The sequence below is a fragment of the Accipiter gentilis genome, chromosome 28, assembly GCF_929443795.1.
Source record: "Accipiter gentilis chromosome 28, bAccGen1.1, whole genome shotgun sequence".
Taxonomy (NCBI): domain Eukaryota; kingdom Metazoa; phylum Chordata; class Aves; order Accipitriformes; family Accipitridae; genus Astur; species Astur gentilis.
In genome coordinates, this window is record NC_064907.1 from 15,187,629 (window position 1) to 15,214,793 (window position 27,165).

General features: G+C 36.9%; 1 protein-coding gene across 24 annotated transcripts in view; it reads right to left on the bottom strand.

Annotated features, from left to right (window-relative positions):
• Positions 1 to 27,165, bottom strand: part of AFDN (afadin, adherens junction formation factor) — a 132,506-nt gene that overhangs the window by 60,688 nt on the left and 44,653 nt on the right. For 20 of the 24 annotated variants that reach the window (XR_007509841.1, XM_049830946.1, XM_049830938.1 and 17 more), the window contains exons 7-15: positions 22,968 to 23,079; positions 22,387 to 22,554; positions 20,822 to 20,866; positions 14,175 to 14,269; positions 13,174 to 13,436; positions 11,539 to 11,608; positions 9,230 to 9,348; positions 2,556 to 2,617; positions 1,460 to 1,665 (exon numbers count right to left, since the gene is read on the bottom strand). Coding sequence is in view for 23 of the 24 variants with exons in the window: in XM_049830946.1 (XP_049686903.1) it covers positions 1,460 to 1,665; positions 2,556 to 2,617; positions 9,230 to 9,348; positions 11,539 to 11,608; positions 13,174 to 13,436; positions 14,175 to 14,269; positions 20,822 to 20,866; positions 22,387 to 22,554; positions 22,968 to 23,079 (1,140 nt within the window). In the remaining variant the exon portion in view is untranslated. The remainder of the gene's footprint in view (positions 1 to 1,459; positions 1,666 to 2,555; positions 2,618 to 9,229; positions 9,349 to 11,538; positions 11,609 to 13,173; positions 13,437 to 14,174; positions 14,270 to 20,821; positions 20,867 to 22,386; positions 22,555 to 22,967; positions 23,080 to 27,165) is intronic. The other 4 variants (XM_049830947.1, XM_049830945.1, XM_049830961.1 and 1 more) reach the window with 1 other exon arrangement.

A 27,165-nucleotide genomic window follows, 5' to 3' on the forward strand; every position in this document is an offset into this window, starting at 1 on the left:
GTCTACCCTTTCATTGTTTACTTTCTATTCTCCCAACTAAATTGCTTATGTTCAGGATCTTTGCATGTCATGTTCTCCACTACTGCCAGAGTATTCCCTCTGAATTTAACAAATTCACTCTTCCACAGCAAGATTTTATTTATTTTTTTTATAGGAGAACTTGAAAATTAAACTTTTGATACCATTTCAATTTTATCAAATATCCATTTACGACAGCATCAAGACTCAAAGCAATGTGCTAGTTCTTCACTTCAAAGTTAAACCACCTTTCAACCTCTCAGCAGCTTCAGAACGTACATGTAAAGCTAGTTTGTTTTCTTACTGTCAAGTGTCTTCAACACCGGCATTTTCTCCCATTCTTTCTTGTGAAAGGTGGGAGTCCACTGTGTTTACAGAGCTGTCCAACTACAACATTCCTCCTGTTGAAAACACCACTAAATCCTTCCAAAACCTGAACAGTTTTGGTTTACTGTGACACTCGTGCCACTCTCGTTTACTTTCCTCTTCTCCCTTAATCAATCTGTTGTGTAACACTTGCATCATAAATTCTCTAAAGCAGAACTGATGCATTTGTTAGACTTGTACAGTGCCTAGTGCAGCAGGGTCCTTGCTCTATACAGGCTACTATGGCAGTACTTTTTGCAACAAACTTAGGTGTTTTAATAAATATAGAAATATATTTCCATTTTTCCTCTGAGAAAAAGCTACAGACAAAAGAAGTTACAACAATTAATTAGTTAGTGAGGATACCTGAACTAGCACTCCTTTTTCAGGAAATGACCGTTACATTTTATCCACAGTTACACAATGCAAAGTACTGTCTACTTTCACAGACAATCCAGTGGATCTTATCCTGCATTCCTACACAAAACAGAACTCCCCATATTTCTGTAGAAGTCTTGCATATGTAATAGCAATAGCATCAGACTACACAGAAGATGTCGGAACACTTGAGAAATTAAATTTCTCTTTATAAAGCAATTGTGTCAGCTTGGTTCAAAAAGTCCAGTTTTATTACTGGTTTTGTGGTTACAGGAGTTATAAAAGTAACAGGATCAAAATTAAAAAGTCATGTTTCTTTTTAATATGTTCACTTGAAGCATCAATCAGTGCAAACAACTGCTATCTATGCAATATTCTTTAATAAGCACATCCAACTTGTTTTACAAGAGCTCATGGCCAGAAACGTTTGCAAAGATCTTACCTTCTAGAGAAGAGAAAGAGTAACTTCTTGTCAGAGAACATATCTTCAGAGCAACAGCCCCTCCCTAACCTCCCACACTGCTCAGGAGAGAGTTTCTTACCACTGACATTACTCATTGAGACAAAAGCAAACCTTCACATGGGCCATCAACACAGGTATTAGCATTTAACCAACTAAGAAAAAGACTAAGAAGGTTACTAGATAATCTACAACACATATTTCATTCCCTTGACATGTTTTTGCAGAGAAACTCACCTGTATCACTCCTTCCATCATGTTCACCATCTTGTTGACTATTGCAATGACTTTGTGAGTACGCTCAGCAGGAGTGATGTCAGGTCTGTACTGGCTTGACAATACATACCGACATGTCATATACAAAACATACGTAGGTGACAGCTTAAAATGAACTGTCGAGCTATTTGTGTAATTTATAATGGCAGATAAGAAGGCATCTTCAGCTGTAGAAAAAGATGAAAAAACCAACATGTCATAAAGCCAAAGACAGAAGGAAAATGAAATAAAACAACATCATAACTTGGAGCATAGAGGATTTCTTTTTAGAGCAAGAGCAGGGGAGAGGGGAGCAACTTACAGGAATTTGAACTCTAAATTGTCTATTATGTACTACAGTTACTTAGGCACACTAACAACACAGTTCCATATGAAGCTAGAAAATCTGATCATCAGGAAACAGTTCTGTACTATTTCCTATCTCTTTGCTGAAAATTTGCATCTTCAAGGAAACGGGAAAATGCAAGGCTTCCCTTGTCCATTCTATTCCTACAAAGCTCCCTTATTATAGGGAATTTTATACTAATAAAAATCTGTCTTTGCTTGATCAAAATCTATTTAGTTTCAAATATTTGAAGTCTGGACAATCTCTGGTATGATATTTTTCTACCAGATCCGAGATCTTCAAAACCTGGGGACCAAGAAAACAAAAAATTCTAAATGAAGATGTAAACTTAATCAGATACTACATAAAATGGATTTTGACCAAGATGCAATCTATTAACCAAGGCATGGAGAACTGTATAGAAGAGAATTAATTCAATGTACTGTTGAGGAGGTAGGATTAACAATTTTTTCACAGTTAAATTTGAGTATCTAAAGATAAAGAGTTCAAATGCCATTAGAATAGATGTGCAGGAACCTGCCTCAATACCTGAAGTGTCTGTTCAGCCTCCCCAGCACAATAAGTTATATTGCTGGATTAGCCAACATCTGTTCAGTCAATATTCTTGTCAGTGTTTACTGAAGTTACCGTTAAGTTTTCAAACTGACTGAAATATTACACTATAGAAAAATGTGTCAACAGGTTAGTGTTATAACTTCACAATTTACTCACAGCTTTCCCTGAATTCAATACTGGCAGGTAGTATCAGTTCTGGTCCATGGGTATCCTGAGGTCTAAAGAAAGAAGACAAAAATTTAAACAAACAATCCACACGGGTGGTATTAATTCCACCGTAAAACGACAGATTTCTGCAAATACACTGGTTCCAAATGCTGACACAACATCTTCCCCAAAATGATCCTTTTTTTACCTTTCCTCTAGAATCATTAAGCTGTATCTGCCCGCAACACAACAGCTGAAAATACAGACTTAAACTGTGGAGTCTGTGATATTAATGAACATCCTCTTCTGTGCTGTATGGCAGACTGACAGGATCAGTTTGCCACCTGCCATTGACAGGATCCAAGTAACAAATTATTCATGGACGCATGACAGGAAGTCAATGAAGCTTCATCTGAAACATCAGCTCAGTTACAACAAATGTACTTTGCTATCTTCAATGCCCTCACATACTGATTAGAACTTGGTCAACTTATTTTTCCTTTCTTCTGATAAGGAGGAAAAGGAGGTAAAAATCTAGCCCCTACCCTCACCTGGCTGTTGCTATGCTATGTTAAGAAACAGCAGTCATTCCATGAGCCCCAGAACTACATCCTCACTTAAAACTGACTGCAGTGCTCTTTCTTATCACTCCCTATCAGAGAAGTCACAGAGAAGAAAAATGAACAGAAAATTGATTTTTCTGGTGTCTGCAAAACGTTAAGCATGTATTTCATTCCTCCCTTAAGCAAAAGCATTAACTGAGCTGTTCTCTGTAGTCAGGCACCTGTTTTTAGGGAATTTGTAAAAGCTTAACATCTTCTGCATGCAAAAGCCATTTTTAACCACATGTAACACAATAGGTAGCTTTCTACTTTCCTCAGCAGCTTTGATAAAGAAAGGAATGTAACATGATTATAAAAAGCCTCATTCTTGTGAGAAATATTAGTTATGTGACAAGGCAGAGATAGGACACTGAAGTCCTTTATTTTGGGTTTGGTGGGGGGTGTTTTTTTGTTTTTAAACTTGCAAAAACTTAAACCAACAGGTAACATAGTTATGCCATCTAGATAATGCTTTATTATAAAAAGTGCTCAGCAAAACAAAGTTCTGGGGAGCTGAAAGTTAAGGAACAGCAGACACAGCAGGGTAAGATGTACATAAATTTCTGCCAGTTCAGTTACATTTCAAACATGACAGCACACCTTCTTTAGGAAGAGTGCTCAGCTGCTGTGTAAATATTAGCATTTCCTCTGGTTTTACTGCTATAGATTTAAGATGAACTGATTTCTCACTATCTCCACGCTGTCCAAGGTGCATCGTCTTCACTGAGAACTTAACAACTTCTGCAGAAAAATAACTAATACACAGCATTATCAAAATAGAACTATAGTGATAACTCCAGAAAAATTTCTAATCTGTCATTATACAAATGGTAATAAGACTAAGAAATATTTCAACAAACTGGCTGGTAAACCACTGACAGATTTCAGCTGATTATTTACTTCCTTTTCTTTAGAACAAAAGGATAGTGATCCTTTTCAGCACAAAGGAAGGAACAGGATTCTCCATCTTCCCTCCAATGGGAAAGTGGTACATGAGATGAGAACTGATATGGATTAATGCAAGATTGCTTACAGAATTTTAGAAATTGGCTTCAAGAGAGAAATGAATATGAAGTAGGAAGAGGAAAGACTTTTTTAAAAAAAGTTAATTTAGTTTTACCTGTAAATTAGTTCTCTAGGAACAGATGCAGTAGGTCAATTATTTTAACCACCTTAGTATGAGTTTCCTTCAACTAATGTACCATTTTCTGCCTTCCCTCAGCACACACAAAATAAATACTCTCTAATTAAACTTTGCAAACTGGAAATTTAAGTTAAAATAACTCTCTGTGCTTCTGATATGATAGCAGCTAGCCAACCTGCTTTGTTACTGGATACATTTTAAGTATATATTGTCTTTGTGCTACTGCTTTTATAAAAAAATCCTCTCTCTGTAGTGATGAGATTCTCTGAGCTAAACCAGTCTGAAAGTCTAGTTAAGGTATGTGTAGCAAGGCCATAAAATATTGATTAGGGGTTGCCTCCTCTCACAAAGTATCGTGTCAGGTAATATTACACTTCAAAATTGCATTAAAACCAATACATTCTCTAGATATTTCTGTATTGTCCTAGATTAATTGCCTGTGATAAACTGCATAAAAAAATAAAATATACTCTGTCCTTGTGAGGTTGTTTTAGCCAGCATACTAGCTACGTATAAATTTTGTAAGGCATGTTAAAATTAGGTATTAGGTAAGTGTCTGCATTCCATTAACATCGCTTATATATCACTATTCTCATTTCCAACCAAATGCATTTTTAAGAACTCTTGAAGGGTATCCAACGCAAAAAATGATCTTTTTTTCTTTTTTATTATATGCTTGCTCACACTAATTGAAGTCAGTTATCTAACAAGGATGTATGACCATAATCCTTAACCAAATAGTCATTATCTTTTATTTCACAGAATCACATTTCAGTCAGAACAACCATATGCAATAGGTAAAATGGAGCTATGCTCTCAAGATTTCAATTATTTTTTTTTCTAGAGACAAAAAATAAGGCAGCTGAGTTCTAATCTTTGATCTTCAACCAATTCAGTGACTGATGGGAAGAAAGTCTTATTTGCCTTATTGTTCACCTTCGAACAGCCATGATGAACAGACACAAAAAGAACAGACAAGGACACTTAGTACAGCGGTGGACTAGTTGTACAGTAACAAGAACCTGAAGTGCTCAGTGAAGATTTTTTGGTTCTTCAAACTAACACAGCAGTTACTTCACCCCATGATTACTGTCCTTACAGTTCACAAAATGAGACCAGAGTATCCCAGAGGAAGCCCAACAGAAGATTCACAAAATACATCCACAAAGGGTATAAAAATTTCACAGTTTTGTTGATCTTTCATAAGAGAGAAAAATTACAGGTAAAAGACTAGTAATTCAACAAGAAGGAGTTAAATCTTCAGCAACCTTAATAAAAACAGTTCTGAAAAAGACACTCAAGATGCCCAGGCACTCTAAGAAGATTGTGCAGAGTAGAACCAAGTTGTTTCTCCTGTAACTTCACTGAAAGCATCTAAAAGATGTCCCTGCTACAAAACACTAGAATATTAGGAATTCAGTTCAGGTGGAAGCACAATTTTCTGCTGTGCTGGTTTCAGATAGGATAGAGTTAATTTTCTTCCTAGTAACTGGTACGGGGTGTTTTGGATTTAGTGTGAGAATAATGTTGATAACACAACGTTAGATGTTTTATCTAAACGTTTTAGACGTTTTAGATGTTGCTAAGTAGCACTTATCCAAAGTTAAAGATTTTTCAGTTTCCCACGCTCTGGCAGCAAGCAGGTGTACAAGGAGCTGGGAGGGTGCACTGCCAAGGACAGGTGACCTGAACTAGCCAAAGGGATATTCCATACCATAGAACGTCATGTTCAGTATATAAGCTGGGGGGAGTTGGCTGGGAGGGACCGATCACTGCTCAGGCATCAGTCAGCACATGGTGAGCAATTGCATTGTGCATCACTTGTCTTTTCTTGGGTCTAGTTTCTCTCTGTTATATTCCTTTTCATTACAATTATCATTATCATTATTGTCAATATTATACTTTAGTTATTAAACCATTCTCATCTCAACCCACGAGTTTTACTTCTTTTTTTTCAATTCTTCTCCCCATCCCACTGGGAGTGGGAGGAGGAGTGATCGAGTGGCTGCGCGGTGCCTAGTTGCCAGCTGGGGTTAAACCACAAGGTCTGCCCTTTTTTTTCCCTTTTTTCTTTTTTCTACCACTCACATCTCTGAACTCTGTCTTCCATCTAGCGAATAATAAATCCACCTAAAGGTACTAGAAGATTTACAGCTTGAATCACTACACTTTTTAACCTGCAGCATGTTTACCTTAGTTTGCATCCATTTATCATAGCAGTTCATCTAAATTGAAAAGCTGATTTATGTAGACAACAATACCATCCTGTATTTTCCTTAAGATTTGAAAAAAAAGAACTGCTGAGGTGTGAAGGGACCTCTGGAGATCATCTGGTCCAACTTCCCTGCTCAAAGCAGGGTCAACTAGAGCAAGTTGCTCACGACCTTGTCCAGTCAGGTTTTGAGTATCTTCAAGAACGGAGACTCCATACCCTCTCTGGGCAATCTGTTCCAGTGTTCAATCACTTTCACAGTTAAAAAAGTTCCTTCCCTCAGGTATTTACAAACACTGATAAGATCTGCCCTGGGCCTTTACTTATCAAGGCTATGTAATTCCAACTCTAGGTGCCCAGTCATTCTTCTCCTATGTTCCTTTTATCAGAACTGATTGAACTCCAGAGAAAAAACAATCACACAGAAGCCTAAGTTGAAAGAGACCTCTAGAGATCATGCGCTCCAAACTTCTGTTCAAAGCAGGGCTTTATCCAGGGTTATCCAGAGCCTTGTCAAGCAGAACCTTGAAAATTTCCTGTGAGGAAGATTCTACCAGTTCTCTGGGCAACATATCCCAATATTCACTTCGTCCCAGAGTGAAGATTCTTCCCTGATGCTCCCTACAACCAGACAATTTTCCCCCAAAGCAACTTCTGCTCATTGCCTCTTCACTGGTCAACCAGTATCCTTGTGATGACAGCACCTCCATCTTCTCTGTAACTACCCTTCTAGGTATTGGAAAACTGCAGTTAGATCCACCCTGAGCCACCTTCCCTCTAGACTGAAAAAACCCTATCCTTTTGACCTTTCTTCATACACCGAGTCCTTTAATCCTCGGATCACCTGGGTGGAGATATCCCTTCGCAGGACCGTTGCCACTTTTCCAGTCTCTCTTGAACTGGGGGCACCAAAACTGGACGCAGTGTACCAGATGTGGCCTAACAAGAGCCAAATAAAGGGGGATGATCACATCCCTTAACCTGCTGGCTGTGTTCTTGCTGATACAGCCCAGGAGATAGATTGCCTTCAATGCTACAAGGATACAGTGCTGACTCAAGTTTAGCTTGCTGTACACCAGGACCCCAGGTTCTTTTCAGCAAAGCTACAATCCAGTCAGACTTCAGCCTACGTCTCTCTTGGCATTTTCTACCTCATGTCCAGGGCATCACATTTACTTTTCTTAAACTTCATGCAATTCCTGTTGCATAGGTGGCTCTTCTTTGTGGCTTATTTGCTGTCCTCCAAGTCTGGTATTACTCACAAACTTGGTGATGATGCATTCAATCCTGTCACCCAGAGATTTTACACAGTTACTTAGTATCAGATCCAATACTGACCTTGAGAAACTCCTGCAGCCCCTGTCCAGCTGCAAAGTTCAGCTTTGAGCCATTAACCATACCCTTTCAGCCTGGCAGTTTAGCCAGTTTTCCACCCATCTTGCAGTCCACTGATCCAGACCATATCTTTTCAACAAGGATCTTCTGGGAGATTGTGACAATGCCTTGCTAGAATCATGTAGATGATATGATGCCTAGGGCTCTCCCCTTATTAACTACGCAACCTGTTCCATCACAGAAGCCAGTCAGGTTGGTCAAGCATGATTTATCCTTAGTAAATCCATGCTGTCTTTTCTTAACCACTTTCTTGTCCTTTGTGTGCCTTGAAATAGCTTCTACGAGGACTTGTTCTACAATTTTCCCAGGGCCTGAATTAATAATGACTGCTCAGTATTTTCTGGATCTTCCACTTTATCTTTTCTGTAGATGGGTATAATATTTGCCCTTTTCCAGCCATTCAGTACTTCCGATCTCCACGACCTTCCAAAGACAAGACAGTGGCTGACATCATTGCAAAACCAACTCCCAGCATGGATGCACCCCATCAGGTCTCCTCTATTTATGATGGAAAATAGAGACAATTTTTGAAGCAATGTTAATATTAAAAGACATTGTCTAACTATGAGTTGAGTCCTTTTGATGGGCACAAACTGAATTCAAACAAAGTATTATGAATACATGGAGACTGAATAGCAAGAAAATGGCATACGATTTGAAGTCAGTGTTTTCCACTATGGCTTTGGAAACAAACTAAATATGCAGGTTATGAAAACTGTTATGCTGTACCTAATAAAAGTCTTATGAGCAAAACAGGCTAGCATTTATCTACTTATTAACAACCACTACATCATAAAAGCAAAAATCAAGAAAGAGGTTTTATATATATTTATAAGTTACATAACTTTACAAGACAAGCATTCAGAGGTAGCTAAAATTCTTGCTCACAAGACTTGCCAACAACACTACTGTAGAAATAGGAATGACTTGGTTATTTTCCTCTCCAGAGTAAATCACATCATCTTGCCACTGACAAATGAAAACTTCAAATAATTGTACTTCTGTTATTAAAGACATTTCATACTACGTGCCTAACCACAAATCAACAATGGTATGATATGACTATCAGCTTAGCTTTACAAAAAGAGAACTACAAATAACAGAATATTGAAGCAAAGAAAGAATTTATTTTTTTTTTTTAAGTATTCTGAAGTTTTTCGCTTTGGTTGTTAATCCTGGGTTTTATTTGGAGTGGTATCTCAAAGGAAATCTCATTTTCCATAGGGAAAATCAGGTAGTTTAAAATATTTTAACATACTGCTTGATCTATCTGAAAAACGTATCCAGGTTTTTTTCCATTATAAGAAGTAATGGATTACACATTTCCTACCTGCTTTCCTGTCTGCGGTAATCTTGCTGCTGTTCTATTCTAATCATCGGCTTCACCATTCCTCGTTCGGCTGTGCTGGATGCTGATGATGTCCTGTCACCATCAAGCCTGCTGGTGCTCTAATTCAAAACAGCGGGACAGGTGCTTAGCATGCAAACACTGGATTAGCCAGTATTTGTGCTTGGCACTATTAAAATGAAGTGTCAATGTGAGGCTTGAAAAGAGATGGGAAAACAGAAGAGCAGAGTACAGCAGAGAATCCAGCAGCTCAGCAGGTGTTTTCACCCCAGCAAAGCATCAAAGAGCACACTTGCAATTCAAAAGCCAACAATGGCCAGCTAGAAGCAGCTATTGGTTAATGCATTACAAGAACATATAATGAAAATCTCAAATGTCTTTATTTAAAAGTTGCATAGTTATCATTACAAAGTAAGAATGAGTTGTTAATGAAAACTTTAGCTAAGCAACACGGTTAAACATGTTAACAGATCTAAAACTGGCTATGCTCCTCTGCCCTGCTTCTGCCATAGCTCCAAGTGCTTCCATTATTGATCCATGCCATACTTTATCCTGTTCTTAAGGAAAGTCTGATCTGCTAGACAATACATAATTTTCCAAGACAAGAAATGGCAATTCAAACTGCAATTTTTTTATGCACAATTTCGTTTGTTTTCTTTCAGGTGTCACAAGTTCCTTAATAGGAAGCTTTTAATTTATGATTTCCAATTACATGAAACCCTATCAGGAAGGGGAAAACCACGCTGCTTTAAGCAGCAAAATATATAGCAATTATTTTTCTGTATAAACAGTTGAAAACAGAACATCAGTAAAATATGAAGTGTTTCCACATTTCCTAATAAATTTCTCAGACTAAATAATTTGCTTTGACACAAGAAAACCTACCAAAAAGTGCATCTCGGAAAAAGAGTTTGAACAAAATAGTTTTTTCAGTACTGATGTGCCAATCCATGAACTACTTTTCATCACCAGGCCTCAGAGAACTTTCATTATCGTTACCTCTTTTCCAAATAGAAAAAACAAACTCATAAGAGCAGCTGTTAGAAAACAAGTGACTCACCACTGAGTTAACAAGATGTCATGCACATTCTCAAATGGTACAACTCAAAGAAAAAATATAAAAATCTCCCAAGCTTCCCTAGGTCCACTAACAGTATTTTTCTAATGAGTCTGAAAAGAATGTGAGGTACGCTATATAATAATGTTGGAAACTCCAATTCTGAGCAATTTTAATGCATTTTAATAGTTTACAAAGGGTGGGGGGTTTTCTCTTTCAAAATGCCACTAAATAAATTCCTATCAAAGGTAAAGAATGCATCCAAGATAAAAGAAAGCACTGTCACAAGCAAAGCTACAAAGAGAAAAACTGAATCAGAAGTCTGTAGCAAGAAAAAAATTTTAAAACTAACAAATATATTCAAAAGCTATCAGAATATTATTAATGTCTACACTGCCACACCAATATCACTAAATTTCTTTACAAGTATTTCAATTTGATAATAGTAGTAATAAAACATAAAAGGAAATGCATTTCTGAGAGGACTACTACATTTCATACTGCTGAAATAATTCATTCTCTCATTTCATCTGAGGCATGTGATCACAGCACCAAGAAAGTCATTAACTATTGTGTTATTTTACTCTGTCTGTTTGGACACGCAGTTTGGAAAATGCAACTCTGGCACAGAATTTATTAACAGAAAGACAGTGCAGAAAACAAGCAAGAAAAGATTATCACCTCATAAAATGTTTATAACTATGACTGCAGAGGCAGTTTGTTTAGTCAATGTTTGTACACTAGCTCTATTGAAGTCAGAAGTCACATCCATTAAATTTTAAAAGCCTAGTTAAACACCCTTTCACATTTTATACAAAACATTTGTTTACCCTACCACAGATGACGATAGCCATATGCTACATACTTAAGATAATGATGTATAATTTATAATAGGAACCTCTACCTGCATATAATCTGCCTTCAATAGGTCAGTTTGGCGAGAAACTGGTCTAGGCTTGAGGAATTTCCCTAAAAGAAGCTACTATTCTTGGCATGGAATACATGTCAAATGCTAATACAAACTTAAACAAAACAGTTTAGTGGAAAAACAAAACAAACAAAAACCACCAAAAACCCCCACGCTGCACATGATACCCAAGCCCACCCACAGAAGGAAATGGCTGGCGAGAATGATGAACTGGCCGCACTTTACCGAATACTACTGATGTTACAATTTTGACCTAACTTACACAGTCTTTTAATTTTTATTGATAATTTAGTCATAATATAATACCTTGCTTGCTGGTAATGCTGTTCCACTGTGAACATCTCCCTCCAGATCAAATGTGGTTTCCTGTACAGCTCTAAAAACAAGGTAACATTTCAAGTACTTTTTAGAAATTATATTGTTAAATATTTAACAAACAAGGAACAGAGTAGCTAAAATTAGTGAATTAAAATTCAAGAGGCATACCATGAGTCCAGTTAATATCCACGTTTTAAAAGGGGTTATCAATTCTTTATAGAAAAACACTACAAATACTTATACAGATAGTTTCCTTTGGGAAAACAGATTCTTAGTTATATTTTTTCCCAATCAAGCAAGAAAATATAAATATGCATGAACATAAATAATGTAAAAATAAAAACACATAAAAACAAATTCAAGGTATTGTATTCACTGTAGTAGACTTGCTACAATTTTTTGCTCAGCTCTGCAGTACTAAATGTACAACAATCTTGATAATGTAAATAATTCATAAATCATAGTAATACATTTTATTATCTGGTTATTCTAAAGATTTTTTTTTTAAAAATGTCATTGTTCCACCTGCAATAGCCCTTTGCCAGAGATTTTGCTGTCCAGGTAAAGCTCTGCAGTAGTGCAGTGCTTTGCAGTTGACTATGTGAACCTGCGAGAGTATTTGATTATTGATCTGCAGGCTAGATGTAGAATGAACTCAAGATTTAAGCAGTAATGTTATATGACAGCTAAATGGCTGGAGGCCTTCCTGCAGACAGATCCTACAAGCAGCACACAGTCTACTACCACATTAAAATAAAGTGGAGAAAAATAATAATGGTTAAAGTATGCATCTGTATTAACTCAGCAGAAAGACCCTCTTTTCCTAGGTATCCTTCACTCCTCTCCAAGCCGCTTTGTTTCTTTTCCAAACCACAGTATACTATAGTAGTAGCCTCATTTGGACCCAGAGAGGATGGAAGATATGATGGGGTTTTTTCCCCATGCTATACAGTCCAATTTTAAGATTGTTTCTCCTGAACATTTCTATAGCCACTGAACAGAATACCTGAGCCCCTAAAAGTCACTAAATCTATAATCAGTATTTTTATTAGGCACCTATCAAAAATATGAATATACAGAGAAAATACAGGGTGGACTTCCGGACTGTTAGTCCTTGCAACACAAACCAGAAGATAAGTAATCACACTGTAAAAAGTGGTTACTATATTGAGACATTTAGTTCCCTATCTTGACAGTATCATTTCATGACTACCCTACCTAGTTTCCAAATCCTTCTAGTGCAATTTTAAAAGTTACTATCTGAGAAAAAACAAAAACCAGGCTCTCTGAAAACATTCAGCAAATTCTTTACTTTTTCTGGAGGTTGGCTGACCTTTGAAATACATTAAAATAAGGCATTCCACTGTTTTTAACACAAAAGCAAGCATCAGGAAAACTTGTCTGAATACTTCATAATGAAAAAGACACTTGCTAATCCTAAAAAAAATCACAAGGTGGAGCTCAAGTATTAAGACAGTTATATACTTAACATGTAAAAGCAGCTACTTGGAACTCATTTAAAGTCACACTCTAGTCACAGGCTGTTTATAATGCACTCATTCTCTATTTTTTTCCAAAGGCTCCCCCCTTCACCTCAGTAGGAAGAAAATGAATTTTACTCACCCAGTTTTGTGTCTTGGACCTTTGACCATAAGACTTGCATCAATAGGTCTTTTGGGAATAATATGGTCCTGAGTGGGATCCACAAACTTAAATACATGAGATGACCCAAACTGAACCTTCATTCCACTTTGTAGCATAGTGGTTTCTGAAATACGCTGACCTTCCACGTAGGTTTCAGCATCAATGCTTCTCGGGGTTACAGTAACAACTCCGTCCATATTAGTGAGGTCACAATGATGAGGCTGAATTCCTGGACCAAATAACTGGAAATAGAATTAATCAACATGGAATAAACTAAATTATACAGCAGCAGAAATTACAACAGAAAGATTGAGCTGCAGCTTATCCTATTTACAGACTAGTAACTTTGCTTTCTTATGAATTTAACACAGATGAGTGGTGCTAAAAATCAGTTGAGTTTCACTTCAATTTTTCCTGCAACAGAGATAATAAAACACACATTTAACTAATATGTGCAGCAGAAATCCCTTAATGAAAGCTTTTTCACTTTTTTGGTCATATGCTGTTCAGAACTGTCTTCTTCCACTTGCTGTTTTGATGTGAAATCTCACAATGCAAGTATTTACAAGTCAACTGCTGCACTGATGTGGACCCAGGGTGCTGTAAGAGACTCCCTGGCATGAACTTCATACCACTACACTTGTTTTATACATTTAAGAAATACTACCTCACTCAAAGGGGTTGAGACTAGGACTTGAAAGCCATTAAGCAGTTGTGATAACACTGATAAATACCATTTGATCCAGTGATGAAAAAGAATACCCCACTTTAAATAATGAAACCCTTACTTTCCTCATAAAGCAAGAGAGAGAAAATAACATGAATCAGAGAGTTACGACCATTAACATGAAATTGCAGCAACCGTTTACCCTTCTAGCTTTGAAGGGTATTCACAGAATATTTTACTAGTTTCCACAATTACACTTAACTGACCAGAGATCAGATCAGTCCTGTCATCTGAGTCTGCTTTTTTTCCATACCTGAATGGAATTGTCATCAAATTTTTCAGTTCCAACTTCAGTGACACTTAATTGTAGACGATAGAGCTTTGGCTTATCTCTGGAGTCAGAACCATCTGTACAGCAAGTGACAAATGTTAATTTGCAAGTTATTAAAGTTCAAATACACTACTATTGCAACTCTACACTATTGCAATTTAGTTCAGAGTAGCGGTGTTTACCTAAAAAGTAACTGAGTGACATTCTTTCAAGATTTGTTGGGAACTCAGTTGTTCATCGTCATGTAAAACCACTGAAAGTAGACAGAGCCCACTCAGAGTGGCTGTTTTCTACAAGTGCAAAGAGCAAAGTAATCAAGAACTACTATTCTGAACATACTTCTTCGAAGAACTTTCTCTGTTTCCTTAGTACTTTAAGCAATACATTTTTTGTTAATCTCTAAGATTTTATATGGGTTTATCAATATGGGTTTAAAAGATTTAGAAAATAAGATATCTGCAGATCTCTATAGTACTAGTATTTATTGATCTTACTAGAAGTACACATTATCAGCAATATCTACTGACAGACGGCCAACACACCAAACTTTCCCATTCATCAGATACTGAAATAGGGCCACATTAAAAGAGAATGTTACAAAGTGTTTACCTATGACAGCTTTAGTCTTGATATACAGGACTGCAGCACTTCTGGCCTTATCTTTATAGTCCCACTGACCTGTATTTTCATCTTGCAGAAAATGAGGTCAAAGAGAGTTCATCTTCCTCCTCTCCTCTCTTTGGACAAAGAACATTGTCCAAATAGAATAAAATTTTAGAAGATACACCAGATGCAGCACAGGGTTTAGCTGCTGCTTTCACAGGCTAACATAGATGGATTTTGGCATACATATAAGTCTTCCCTGCTTCCCAGAAAATACCACAACTTTAAATACTATCAGATACTAAACTAATACTGCCACTTCTGACTTCTCTCCCATTTCTCCTCCAAAGGGAAGATGAAAAAAAAGGAAGGCTGCAAGACAAAGAATGTCTTACCTGTGGACATGAACAATGATTTCAAGTCATCCCCAAAAAGCATTAGAGAATATTACTAAAGACATGGCACATACAGTGATGCTGCCTTCAGTAGGACATTAGTCATCTTTGACTTTTAAATGAAAGTCAATATAAACAGAACCTCCGTAAATCTAACTGTAAACACCCAGCATTATTATAAGGAAGTTAAAAATTAAAATCAGAATGCAAGCCATTTAACCATAAAATGTCACTTAGTCTATGAAGTCCTCTATCAGTCCTTCAATGAACATTATCTAAAGGAATTGAAAGTCAACAGCACAGAGAAAACTTAACCTTTAAGAACTATACACTGATTAAAAGCAGAAGATAGAAAGAAAGGAAGGTAACAGTACAAAAGAACAGAAAACACATAGTGAATGGAGGGGGGAAGAAGCTGGGTATCAATGAAGAGTGATACCAACAGAATTTTACATGTTTCTAACATGGGAAAAAATACAATAGGTGCTTCTAGTAGTAAGCTTCTCCTGGAGGTGTTGTGATGTTATTGGGACATAAAGACATCAGGCAGAGACAGTCCATAGACTAGTACTACAAATACCAAAGTTAAGTGCTGATACTATAGTAATAACCAGTTATTGAATATATTTAGAATCACTATTGCAATAGTAGTACGTCATCCATCACAAAAGAAGTATTAAACCTAAGAGCACTCAGTCTTCTCGACATTTTTCAGGCACAGGGATAAGCCTTTTATTAAATCCCAATATTTGACTCGATAAAGACATACAATATCACTGTACACTAAAAAAGGTAATGCTAATATATCTTCAGCAATTTAAACTGTGTGCAGTTTTTAATACTTAATGATACTAATCAGAAATTACAGAGCTGTATCTTCAATGTCACCAAATGCAGACATGTAAAACACTACCAAATACATTTGGCTGCTTATCCCCAATTCTCTGAATTGTTATTACGTCTCCCCACAACTTAAACATCAAAACTTAGAGTAGCTCCTTCATTTATTTATTTATGAATCCAAAAGCCAAACATTTCCTCCTCCTATCCACATCCCAGTTTGCTAAAACTGGCACCCAAAAGATACCAGATTCCGTTTGGAGGCAAGGACCCTTATTCAACATGCAGAAATACTGGAATTTCAAAAGTCAGTGGCACAGAAGTCAGGGTTAGTTATTTAGGGCTTTTGTTCTTAATTTCTTATGGCACTTTCTCCTAAGCCCTTTTTATACAGGTTAGAGAACAGGCTTTACAGTCTAGTGATTTCACCTTTATACTAAATATATGCCCCACCCCAGCCCCCCGGTATTTTTTCATTTTTGTCATCTTAAGAAGAAAAAAAACCAACCACCAAACTTAAAAAAATTCCTACATATTTCTGAAATATTCTGTAAAATACACAATAAAATATTATCTTTTTTACGTGTTTATTTAAGATAATTTTGGAATCTTATTCCTGAGTTCAGCCCTTGTGAACAATCAATCAATACCGAGTTCCGGCTAATAAACGTTTACCTCAAACCACTGTATATCCTCAATATAGGTGCATGTCACGTAAAATGTGCTTTCACATAAGAAATGTATTTTAGTATCACAGTGTTTCTGCTGAGGCAAATTAAGACTGTTTTGTTTCTCTGGAGTGTCTAATATAACAAGAAAAAACCCACCTTACTTTAAAACCACAGCACTAGATACAAACGGGTTTTTTTTTCTTCCCACGAAAATGAGAAAAATTCAAGGAGTTACCGAAAGTCATTTGGAACACACAATCACCCACCAGTAAAAACCCATTTCTACAGTAAAAGGTATCTTAATCTTGAAGAGAATTACTACAAATTCTAAAAAGGATGAAAGGCCTTTTTGTTCTAGGGGAGGGATGCAGGAGGGAAGGAAGGTTGCATTATACTGCAGTCTTGTATTTCCTGTTTTTCAACAGCTAGAAGCTCGCCTATATGTTGTTTGGAACGCATTCTTCCACTCACTGCAGCAGGATATAGATTCTGCCATACCTATGGCAAAGTCCCTGCTCCCCAAACTGACAGTCCAAGAAGGCTGTTCTTAGCTTCTAAGGACCAAACTTTAAAGACTTCTGATGGTTCCGAAAGGCAGTACATACGATCTAAGTCATCTGAGTTAAGGTCCACAATTTGCGGGGGGATGGAATAATACATCTGGGGTTGTTATCTGACACAACAATAATTTTCTTTTAATTCAGAAATTTGAAAGATCGAAGTTCTCAGAACGGTGGGCATTAATAAACAATGCAGAAGAAGCAGGAATAGGCATAAGGAAAATGTATGAATTCTATACAAACTTGTTCATTTTATATGTGTGCATAAGTAACACATGGCATGGAAGAAGGATGGCCTGTATTCTATTTAGGGCACCCATGACTGAACAACATTAGCAGAGTTAAATAGATACAGAAAACGTGGTTTGTTTTTTTTGTTTGTTTTGGTTTGGGTTTTTTTTGGGGGAGGGGGGGTAGGTTTAAGCCTAGAAAATTGAATTGGAATATGCCTCCCAGACACAAGCTGAAGAAGCAAGAACTATGATTCAAGAGACCAAGTCAGCCACTACTGCATACATTAAACTTTAATTATCTAACTGAAAAAGCTCTTCCCAGTGACATCCTATGAGGGTTCGAATAAACTTGGTACAGTTTGCATTTGAAATAACTTTCATATTTTCCTCCATGACAGAAGTACACATACAAAGATACATAAACGTCTGTGTATACTGCCTATCACAGATTGAAACCTTGTATTTCAAGAGGCAACCCTCAATCAGAAAGCAGACCTTATCACCAAAGACCAGGCAGGAAACAGTGTTTTTCAAAAGCACTAAAGCATGTAAATGTACAGTAAAAACCGCTATAAAACACAGAGTGTGAAGTAAAAAGATGCACAGTATATTACCATTCACCTATAGTCACTAGTGAAATTATTTACGTAAAATCTGTGAAAACTGTGGCCTTCTCTCAGTTTCCATGCTAAGGATGCAATGTAAATAGATTTCATGACTGGGCTTATGCAGTTACGAGTCAATATTCACACTTCAAATACCAGCGTGTGCTGTGTAGTGAACAGAAGTGAACAATCACTGTGAGCACATCAACTTAGTGATTCATAATGCAAATGTACATTTTTCATCAACAGAAAAAGACAAGACAAGCTCTCTTCATGGTTATATATTTTAAATGCATTACTTCACCACTAAAAGGTAAACCCTACACCACTTTGGAGATGGTAATTTTAAATCGATTTCGCTAATCCAGTGCTTGAAACAATGCTGGGAAATAATATTGACTTAAAACCAGAAGATCAGATCATAGAAAACAAGTAAGCCCAAAGCTGAACAAAAACATCCACACAAGGAACTGCACCTATTGACTTAAAAATCAGTTAAATCCACATTTGAAAAGCATCACATTTCCTGCACAAGTTTCTGAGTGCTGAGAATTTAGCCAGCAAGAAGTTTAAGAGATTGGTGGGGCAGGTCAAATTAGGAGATAATTCTGTTATTAAATTTCAGACAAGATGTGCTCTTTCAGCAGAAAGAGCCAATAGCAAACATTTTTGGTAAAGGAAGATTCAGTGAGGAATGTAACAAACAACAAAGCTCCTTCAAACTAACAAGTGTTACCACATACCATACTGCAGTTCTGTTCTCAGAAGGAAGGTTGGCCAGGGAAACCACCCTGGCCAAGGCTTTCAAGCTTCTCCAACCTCCTGCAATTCTTCTTTCCAAGCTGCTATACCTGCATGTTCTCAGCATCTCCCATTGCTATCAATTCTAAAGCTCAGGGTTGCTTTTTTGTGATGAGGCAGGAAGAAAAGGTTTTGCCTTTTTTTTTTTTTTTTTTTAAATGCTTTATAATTTTTATTTCAGGCTTGTAGGATAAATCTCAGAGGCTCACATCCTAAAAAAATGGCTTTTTGTCACTTTTCTCAGCCTTTAAGTATTATGATTTAACAACTGAAGTTATTAACATCCCTGAACTCATCAGCAACCATATTTACAGATAACATAGACAGCATCAGCTATTTAAAGTGCTGCCGTATCTCACTTCAGTCTATCCAGTCTATTCCTATTACTATCAGATTCACCTCAGTTTATTGGTTCGTTTACGTGACTTGAAAGACAGAGACAATTGCTGACTGCCACATTTACAGCCACAAGCTACTGAAGTGCATCCTCTACCATACTGTGCAGAATCTGATCTTCAGTCTATAAGTCATACAACCAGCAGCATCAGCAGCTGTGGAGAAGCAGAAAAACAGGACATACTTCCAGCAGCAAACTTACTGAATTTGTGCAATTGCACAGGGCATGAAACCGAAGTCTGCCAGGTTCTTCTGCAAGAATATAAAGAGCCAATGTTTTGACAGAAGGACATTTCTACTGGAGTTATTTCTGTAAGTACAAGTATCCCAAAATGCATTGTGAAAAAGACCTCTTTTTCACACTTGTGAGAAAGATTTAAGATTTTGAGATTTTAATTTTTTTTCCAGTGAGATACAACCAAATTTCAAGCTTTCTACCCAATGGTCAGGTGTACCTGCATAACTCATCTACGCTTATTAGTTCAGCACACTCTACAGAACTTTTCTGCTTTCTGGAATAATGACATTAATGAAATGGAACTCTGAATTCATCAGAGGTGAGCACTGGAGGCTTAAGTTCGAACAGAGTTCTTTAAACCCCAGTACTGTACTCCACAACCATGAAAGGGTGAGCAACATCAACAGGTATCTAGTACTTTCATAGCAGTCTAGAAATTAAAATGAGGAGACGGACACTAACAAACTAAGAAAAGGAAAAGGTATTTTGGTAGATACTTCATGATGAAGAAGAAAGTGGCTTTCTATTCTTCTCTATTTGGCAAAACCAGGATGTATCTGCACATTACTCTAAACTTTAAGGAGAATCAAAAGATCCATAATATTTGTAGGTTAGGTTATCAATTTCAAATGCTACAGATAAAACTTTAAGGAGAATCAAAAGATCCATAATATTTGTAGGTTAGGTTATCAATTTCAAATGCTACAGATAAAACTGAACAGACATTACTGTCTAATGTGGCTAAATCTCTTTGACGTATACCGTTAATGTTAGACAACACTACAAGCCAGGCAGTAGAAATACCAAAGGATGCTATGGGCCACCACAGAGCAGAAAGTGAGGTCACTTTACCAGTGGTCCAAATACTGTTTCACATAAAAATCACCACAGATTTCATCTACTGCATCAATGCCATCAAACACGGAAAAGCACAATTAACTTCCATGCCATTTACCCAATTTGCTTTTTCACTATAAATTTTGCAAGCAGATGGATCAAAGAACGTTCTTCTTTCTACCACAATACTGCTTGTAAACCTCCCTATGAAATTTAGTTGTTAGCTGGAAGGTTGAACTCTTTTAGGTGGTAGCACATTCATGATCTTTGTTCACAGATAGAATAATTAAACGGCAGCTGACAAGACAGATGATTACTTCACAGAATCAGTCCCTTGGAAAAAAGTATGATAACCAAGATAGCCTTTCATTTGTCAACAAGAAACAAAAGATTTACAGCCAGCGATGTTTTTAGTGACTAATGAGAGAACAGTATTAAATATAGCGTTACCTTCATAAGCGTGATAGTTGTAGTAGGCAAAGTGATTCCTTCTCCCTGGGGTTAGAAACACATGCAGAGGACCCAGGTGAAGGCAGCACCAGCAGGACAGATACCATGCAGAACATGCGGAAGAGGGCAGGAAAAGAAAAAGACAGGAAAGGGTGAAACTGTAGCCAGACAACACTTACTCAATTTCTAAGGATGAAGTGCATTAAACTCTTTCAACTTTAGAAACTGCATAAAGACATCAGTACTACAAAGCTACTGAATGGAACAATCCTTATTGTTTAGAAAAGCGACAACAAGCTGTTAGAAGAAAAACATGAACAATAGGTCAGTCCCACAGGCAACGTGCAAAGGCTTAGTACACAGCTTTGCCACCTGTGGCATTTGAGATTGTTTTTCCTCTCTCAGTTAATGGATGTCTTGCTCCACTGCCCAAGCACAACGTTTTAATACTAAAGCAACTAGACTCCACGAAGAGTAGGAGTTTAGAGCACAAGAAAAGAAATAGAAAGTACCATTAAAACAACCTGAAATATTAATATGCAAATCAAACCTCAGCATATAGAACACAATGTAAAATACACTTAATATATTATGTGTACTGCTAATTTCATCTGGGGGTTTTTTTGTTTTGTTCTTTTTAAAATCCACACTATTTGACTATGAATTTAAACTTTTTTTTTACAGTTCTGGTCAAAGTTTTTGGCACCAATTTCCAACATTGCTTCCCAAAAGGTAAACAACCACACTTCAAATTGTAAATCACTTGTCTGGATACCTGAACGTACCCACGTTACACTCAGTAGGAAAAAAAGAGCTGCAAATATGAAGACAATAGAAAATCAGAGTAGAAGCTGTATGTGTTTTATCAGTTGTTGTGCTATAAACAATCAAGCTCCCCTGGCTGTTCCTAGATCATAAAGTTAATTGTAAATTACAATGTAGCCCAGACAGTTGCAAAGATGCCAGAATAAAACCCAGCCTTGCTAGTCTGTTTGAAGGTTCCATAAAGGCTGAAAGAAGTTTAGCAAATAAGTTTGATTTAAAAATTCATGTTCTTGTCCTTGTAAAAATGTATTTTTCATGTATGGCACTGTCAAATATATCTTACTCAATATGCTACAGTATACATCTAAATGTAAACCAAAACAGATTTAAGCAGTGCTTTTCTGGTTCCCCTCCAAGTCACAAGATGACATGTTAAACCATTTTACTTATTACCAAGTTTTAAACCCCAAAATCCAAAGGAAGATTGAATGATTTTTTTGGTTTTGAAACAAAACTTCATTCTTGAAACCATGCTAGTAGAGACAAAGTCGTAAGTCAATCTTTTTTTTTTTTTTTTTTACTCCAAATATTTGCTACTGAAGTTTTGGTATTCTAGCAATATGCAGCTCTACTTCTAGATAGCTCCAATTCAGAATCTGACATCAGAAGAACAATTGATGTGGCATTCACTTACACTGCCAACAGACTTTCTTGTACTTCCAATTAAAGTCTTATTTTTGGAAAATCTAAATGACTATGTAATAATGGAATTTAGATTATTAGATAACCAGAATTCTTACCTGGGCTTAATTCTACCAGGTATGGTAGCTTCTCAGGAGGAAGGCAAGAGCCATAGCCAGACCCGTCAACTCTTTCCTTCCCCTTTAATGGCTTTCCATCAGTTATTTTCTTGGATTTCTTTGGGACATAATCAGCAGGCCGCCTTTTCAACTGAAAGACTAGTATTCCTAAAACACAGTATTATACATCCTTTGAGTCTCACTATCAATGAACAATCACATACCCAACATCCATTAATTTGTAAGTGTTCCACCAGATTACTAAGTTCCTGACACTTCTTTATGCAGTTATTTTTAAGTTAAAACTACTTAAAAGATTAACAGCATACTTCTCCACAGTGGATAATTCAGAAACTTTAGGATAAAATAGGGGGCTGAGGGGTGGAGGGGGAGAGTCTAAAGTTGCATTACCAGAAACAGTGCTGAATGAAATAGTAAATAACTCTAAAAGCACTTAGTATTAAAAGTGCCTGAAAACAAAACACTTTAAAATATATAATCCAATTTCTTACTTTACAGGGGTCCACACCACAGCTTACAACACCCAAGGCACAAAATCTCTTAAAGCTTTTTAGACGTACCTTTATCACTAGGCCACTCCCTGAATATCTGCAGTGGACACTCATCATCATCAAGAATAGTTTCTTTAGCACCTTTATCATCAGAGTGCTGAGCACCAGGAGGCAGCATGACCTAGAAAAGAACCATTATCAGTTTTCAGAGCTGTTAGTAGACAGTTAGAACAGAGGATTCAGGGGTATCTCTTCTGATTATTTGTGTTTGTTTATAACAAGAGATAAAACAAAAGAATTCACTAACTTTAAATGCATTTTGCTTTCCAAGACTTTTTCTAACTCTCTCTCTCTCTTGCCTCTTGTTATGGTCAAATCACACTTCCCAGAACACCGGATATATTTACAAAGCAAAGGAAAGCAAGTTACACTTAACATAGACAAGACCATCTTCCAGAAAACAAAATTATTCCAATCTCTCAACAGCCAAGGGAAAGAAAAAAAAACAACAAACCCCACAACAAAACCTGTGGAGGTTTTTTATTTTTAAATAAAACTTAAGTTTCCTTTATTATCTCACACTCTGGAATCAGCCTTTCATTTTGTTAATGCCATTCCGCTAAGGCAACATGGAAGTATCTCCAGAAATGGCAAGACAAGCTGGCAAAGCGAATGTCGCGATACCTCCTGCATCCTTGTCTTACCCAACCTTTACCTGATCTACACAGAGACTAGGGGCATGACTGGTGCATTTCACACAATTGCTTCATGCTGCCTAGCTTTAAAGAAGAACCAAAACTAAGTACACTTTGGGAACAGAACCACAGACCATTCATACCTTTTTACAGCTGTATCCTTACAAGGTAGAGGAAGGGGGAAACCTTGATTCATGAGTTCTGACTCTAAAGACGACGCAGCCTGTGATTTCATGCACATTTGCATTACTGCTCCCCACAGCAATCAAACATAAAAAACAAATGACAGGCAGTATTACAGTGCGTGAGTACCTTCTGAGTTAAAGGTAGAACTTTCAAAGCTGAATAAAAAAATAAAATAAATTTTACTCCCTCATTTGTGATCCTAACAGTGTTATTTAAATTCATAGACAGCTCTATTTTAAACAAACTACTCAAAAGTATTCCCATCTCTGAACTATGACCCAGGTAACACCTTCTGAAGTCACAGAGCTATTGGCTACTGCACACTACTACCCTGCAGCCCTCAAGAGGCTTTCCACTCTTACTTGTCGCCTTCTCTCCACACCCATTTCAGCATTAACTAAGTTCTCACAGATCCACCTCAAACATCCTTTCATCTTCTTCCAAGCAGGAAACAAGTACATTTAACATCAAAAGTATGTAATCGAGTCATTGGCCTTTCCCTAAAACATTTTCTATGCAAAACCTGGCTAAACATAGAACTAATCAAATTATCTTTAATTAGATTTTCAAATACACAAGATATTATAAAATGAGGGAAACATTAAAATGTATAAACTGAAGGGAAACAGAAACACATCTACACTCAAATCTTATCTCGCCAAACCACTCTATTTCACATCTCAGATTTTAAAATCAATTATACCTACAGGATAATTTTGATTAGCTAAAGTAACACTGTGTTTCAAGCCTTATTCAACAAGCAACAGCTTTTAAATTCCAAAGCCCTCCAGACAGAAGGCACCTAATTACACCACAAGAACTACACACTACAGCACGCATACCAGGGGCTGACCAACACCGGACTGGGGAGCAAACCAAAGAAAACCCAAAAGCAGTGAAGTTAGAGGACAGATGAGATAAAAATACGTAGGTGCTAATACTTGATACAACCTCTGCCTTGCAACTTGGATGCGCATCTGTACTTGGCGTTGGGCTTAAGTAAACTAGACAGGTTAGAGAAGAGGGGTCCCAAAAACACTAATCCCCTTGTCCTCTCCGCCAGTGCCTCCCATGTCTCAGGAAGCATGAGCTGATAACTCAGGCACACCTCATCTAAAAAAAAAGTGCATGACCTAACCTGCGGAGAGACACAAAACATCACATCCAGGCTTACGCAGGCCAGGAGGCTTCTAATTGTGACAAAGCCACTTTAGAAAACATATCTATGCTTTAGGCGAATGCTGCCTCAGTGTCACCCCCAAAGCTGAAATGCCTACATTTTAGAGTAACGGAAAAACATGGGAACAAGTTTATATTATGATTGTCTTTTGGCTCATGGGTAGATATTTGCTTTCATTTTGAAAAATAGAAGATGCAGTTAAATATCCTTTCATGAATTTGAATCCATACAGACTGCTGAGATCAGGCACAGACATTTCCCTGATTTCTGCAACAGTGTAGGAAATGGAGATGGGTAAAACCAGCTTAAGATCACAAGTCTTAGAAGCAGGCTGTCAGCTGACAACCTACAAACTGAAACAAATTCCTAACAGATAATTAGGACGAATATACTCTGCTTCTTCATAATTGCATTCATGAGCATATACAAATTATCATAAAGTCATTCCAATCCACATTTATTCACTTAAAATGCAGTGAAACATGCAGAAAGTACAAGCTAAGAAATTTAAATTAAGTCCATAGCAACTTAGGTCTTAACTTCCAATGCATTTGCTGGGATAAACAAGTAAGAAAAGATAATACTCAAATATTTAAGCTGCCTGTGGTAAGTAACAGCTACAGATCAAGTTATCTGATCTAGCCTTAGCAAAACTTTCACACACACAAAAAAAAAATGCTACAATAGCTCTTCAATAAGCTCTTCTGTCATTTTAATGTTTCTTTAAATAAAAACCTCATATCTACTGAATGTTTTAATATATCTACTTATTCAAATGAACTAATCCTCCATTCTCATTACAAGTTGGGAACACAGGCTCCACACATGCCTCTGAAAAAAACCACCAAAAACAACAGAACTTGCTAAAAAATATTTAATGTCTCATGTCTGTAATGTCTATTTCTTAAAAACAAAACAAAACAACAGAAAAACCCCCAAAAACTGATCAGCATGAACTGCATGGTTTTGCTCATCATTACAAAAAGTTATTTATGCCTTATCCTCAAGTGAAAAATAAGAGCATGCCGAAACAAAAGTCTAACAAAGATTCCACTTTTAAGAGTTAACTGGTTTGCTGCATGCCTGAAGTCTTATGCCGTAGGTGAATATGCACAGGTAGCTTGGAAGACTAGACTGTCTAATTAATTAGACATCTTAAGAGATGTGCAGTGAACCCAGTATTATTCAGGGAAACTCAAGCCAAGCAAACGGAAACAAAACGTGTATTGGAACAAACTTGTATTCACTTGATTACATAGAAAAGCATTTTAGAAGTCAGCATAAAGGTACATCCTGATACACCGCAAACAAGGGTATGAAAGCAAGGAACTATCAGGAAACTGCCATTTACAGTAAAAAGTTGTCAATGGGAAGTGTTAAGAAAAATTCTTACAATGTTCACCTTTCAACTGAAACTTCAGAAGCGAGCGAACTTTATTACAGGTACTTATGCAGCCTTATAAAGGTCTTGCCACGTAACTTAAAATCCATCTTAATAGTTAAATAAATGTCAACTGCTTAAGTCTTTTCTAAAGACACTTCACTTGCCACCCAAAGAGAACAAAACATTTAAAAATCCCAACCAATAAGAAACTGAAGTTATACATTCCACTGTACACTGTTTTAAACCCAACAAAAAGTAAAGAATAGGAACATGTGCCAGACAGACTTGTCTTCCACAGAACACTGTAAAGTGTCAGAAGAACAGGGGCAAAAGCCCCACCAGGGGTAAAGAACAGCTATGAGACGTCAGTGTAAAGGAGCACCAATGGCCATGACAGCTATGTAGCACTGTATTTGTGAGCTTCCAAAAAAGAAGAGTGATGAAAGACACATCAAGCTAAAGCTAGGATATTTTAACATTTCAAGCAAGGAAAGCAACTTCATAAAATATTTGGCAAAAAGTAGATTTTAAAGTTAGGTTAAAAATACTCAACTTTATTAAAAAGGAAGGATTATCATATTTAAAACCCAAGCACTGTACCAGCAGAGGCACTGAGAAAGGCCAAGCAGTTTTCAGTCAACTACAATAATTTATGGTGAGCAAAACAACAAGGTCTTCTACACTTAAAGGTATAAAAAAGATCTGCTATTAGCCAATGAAGACCACTCACATATTTCAAATGTAAACATAAGCACGCAACTTACATCAGTATAGAAACTTACTGTATGAAGACAATGTGTTGCTCAGAAAAGACAAAATATT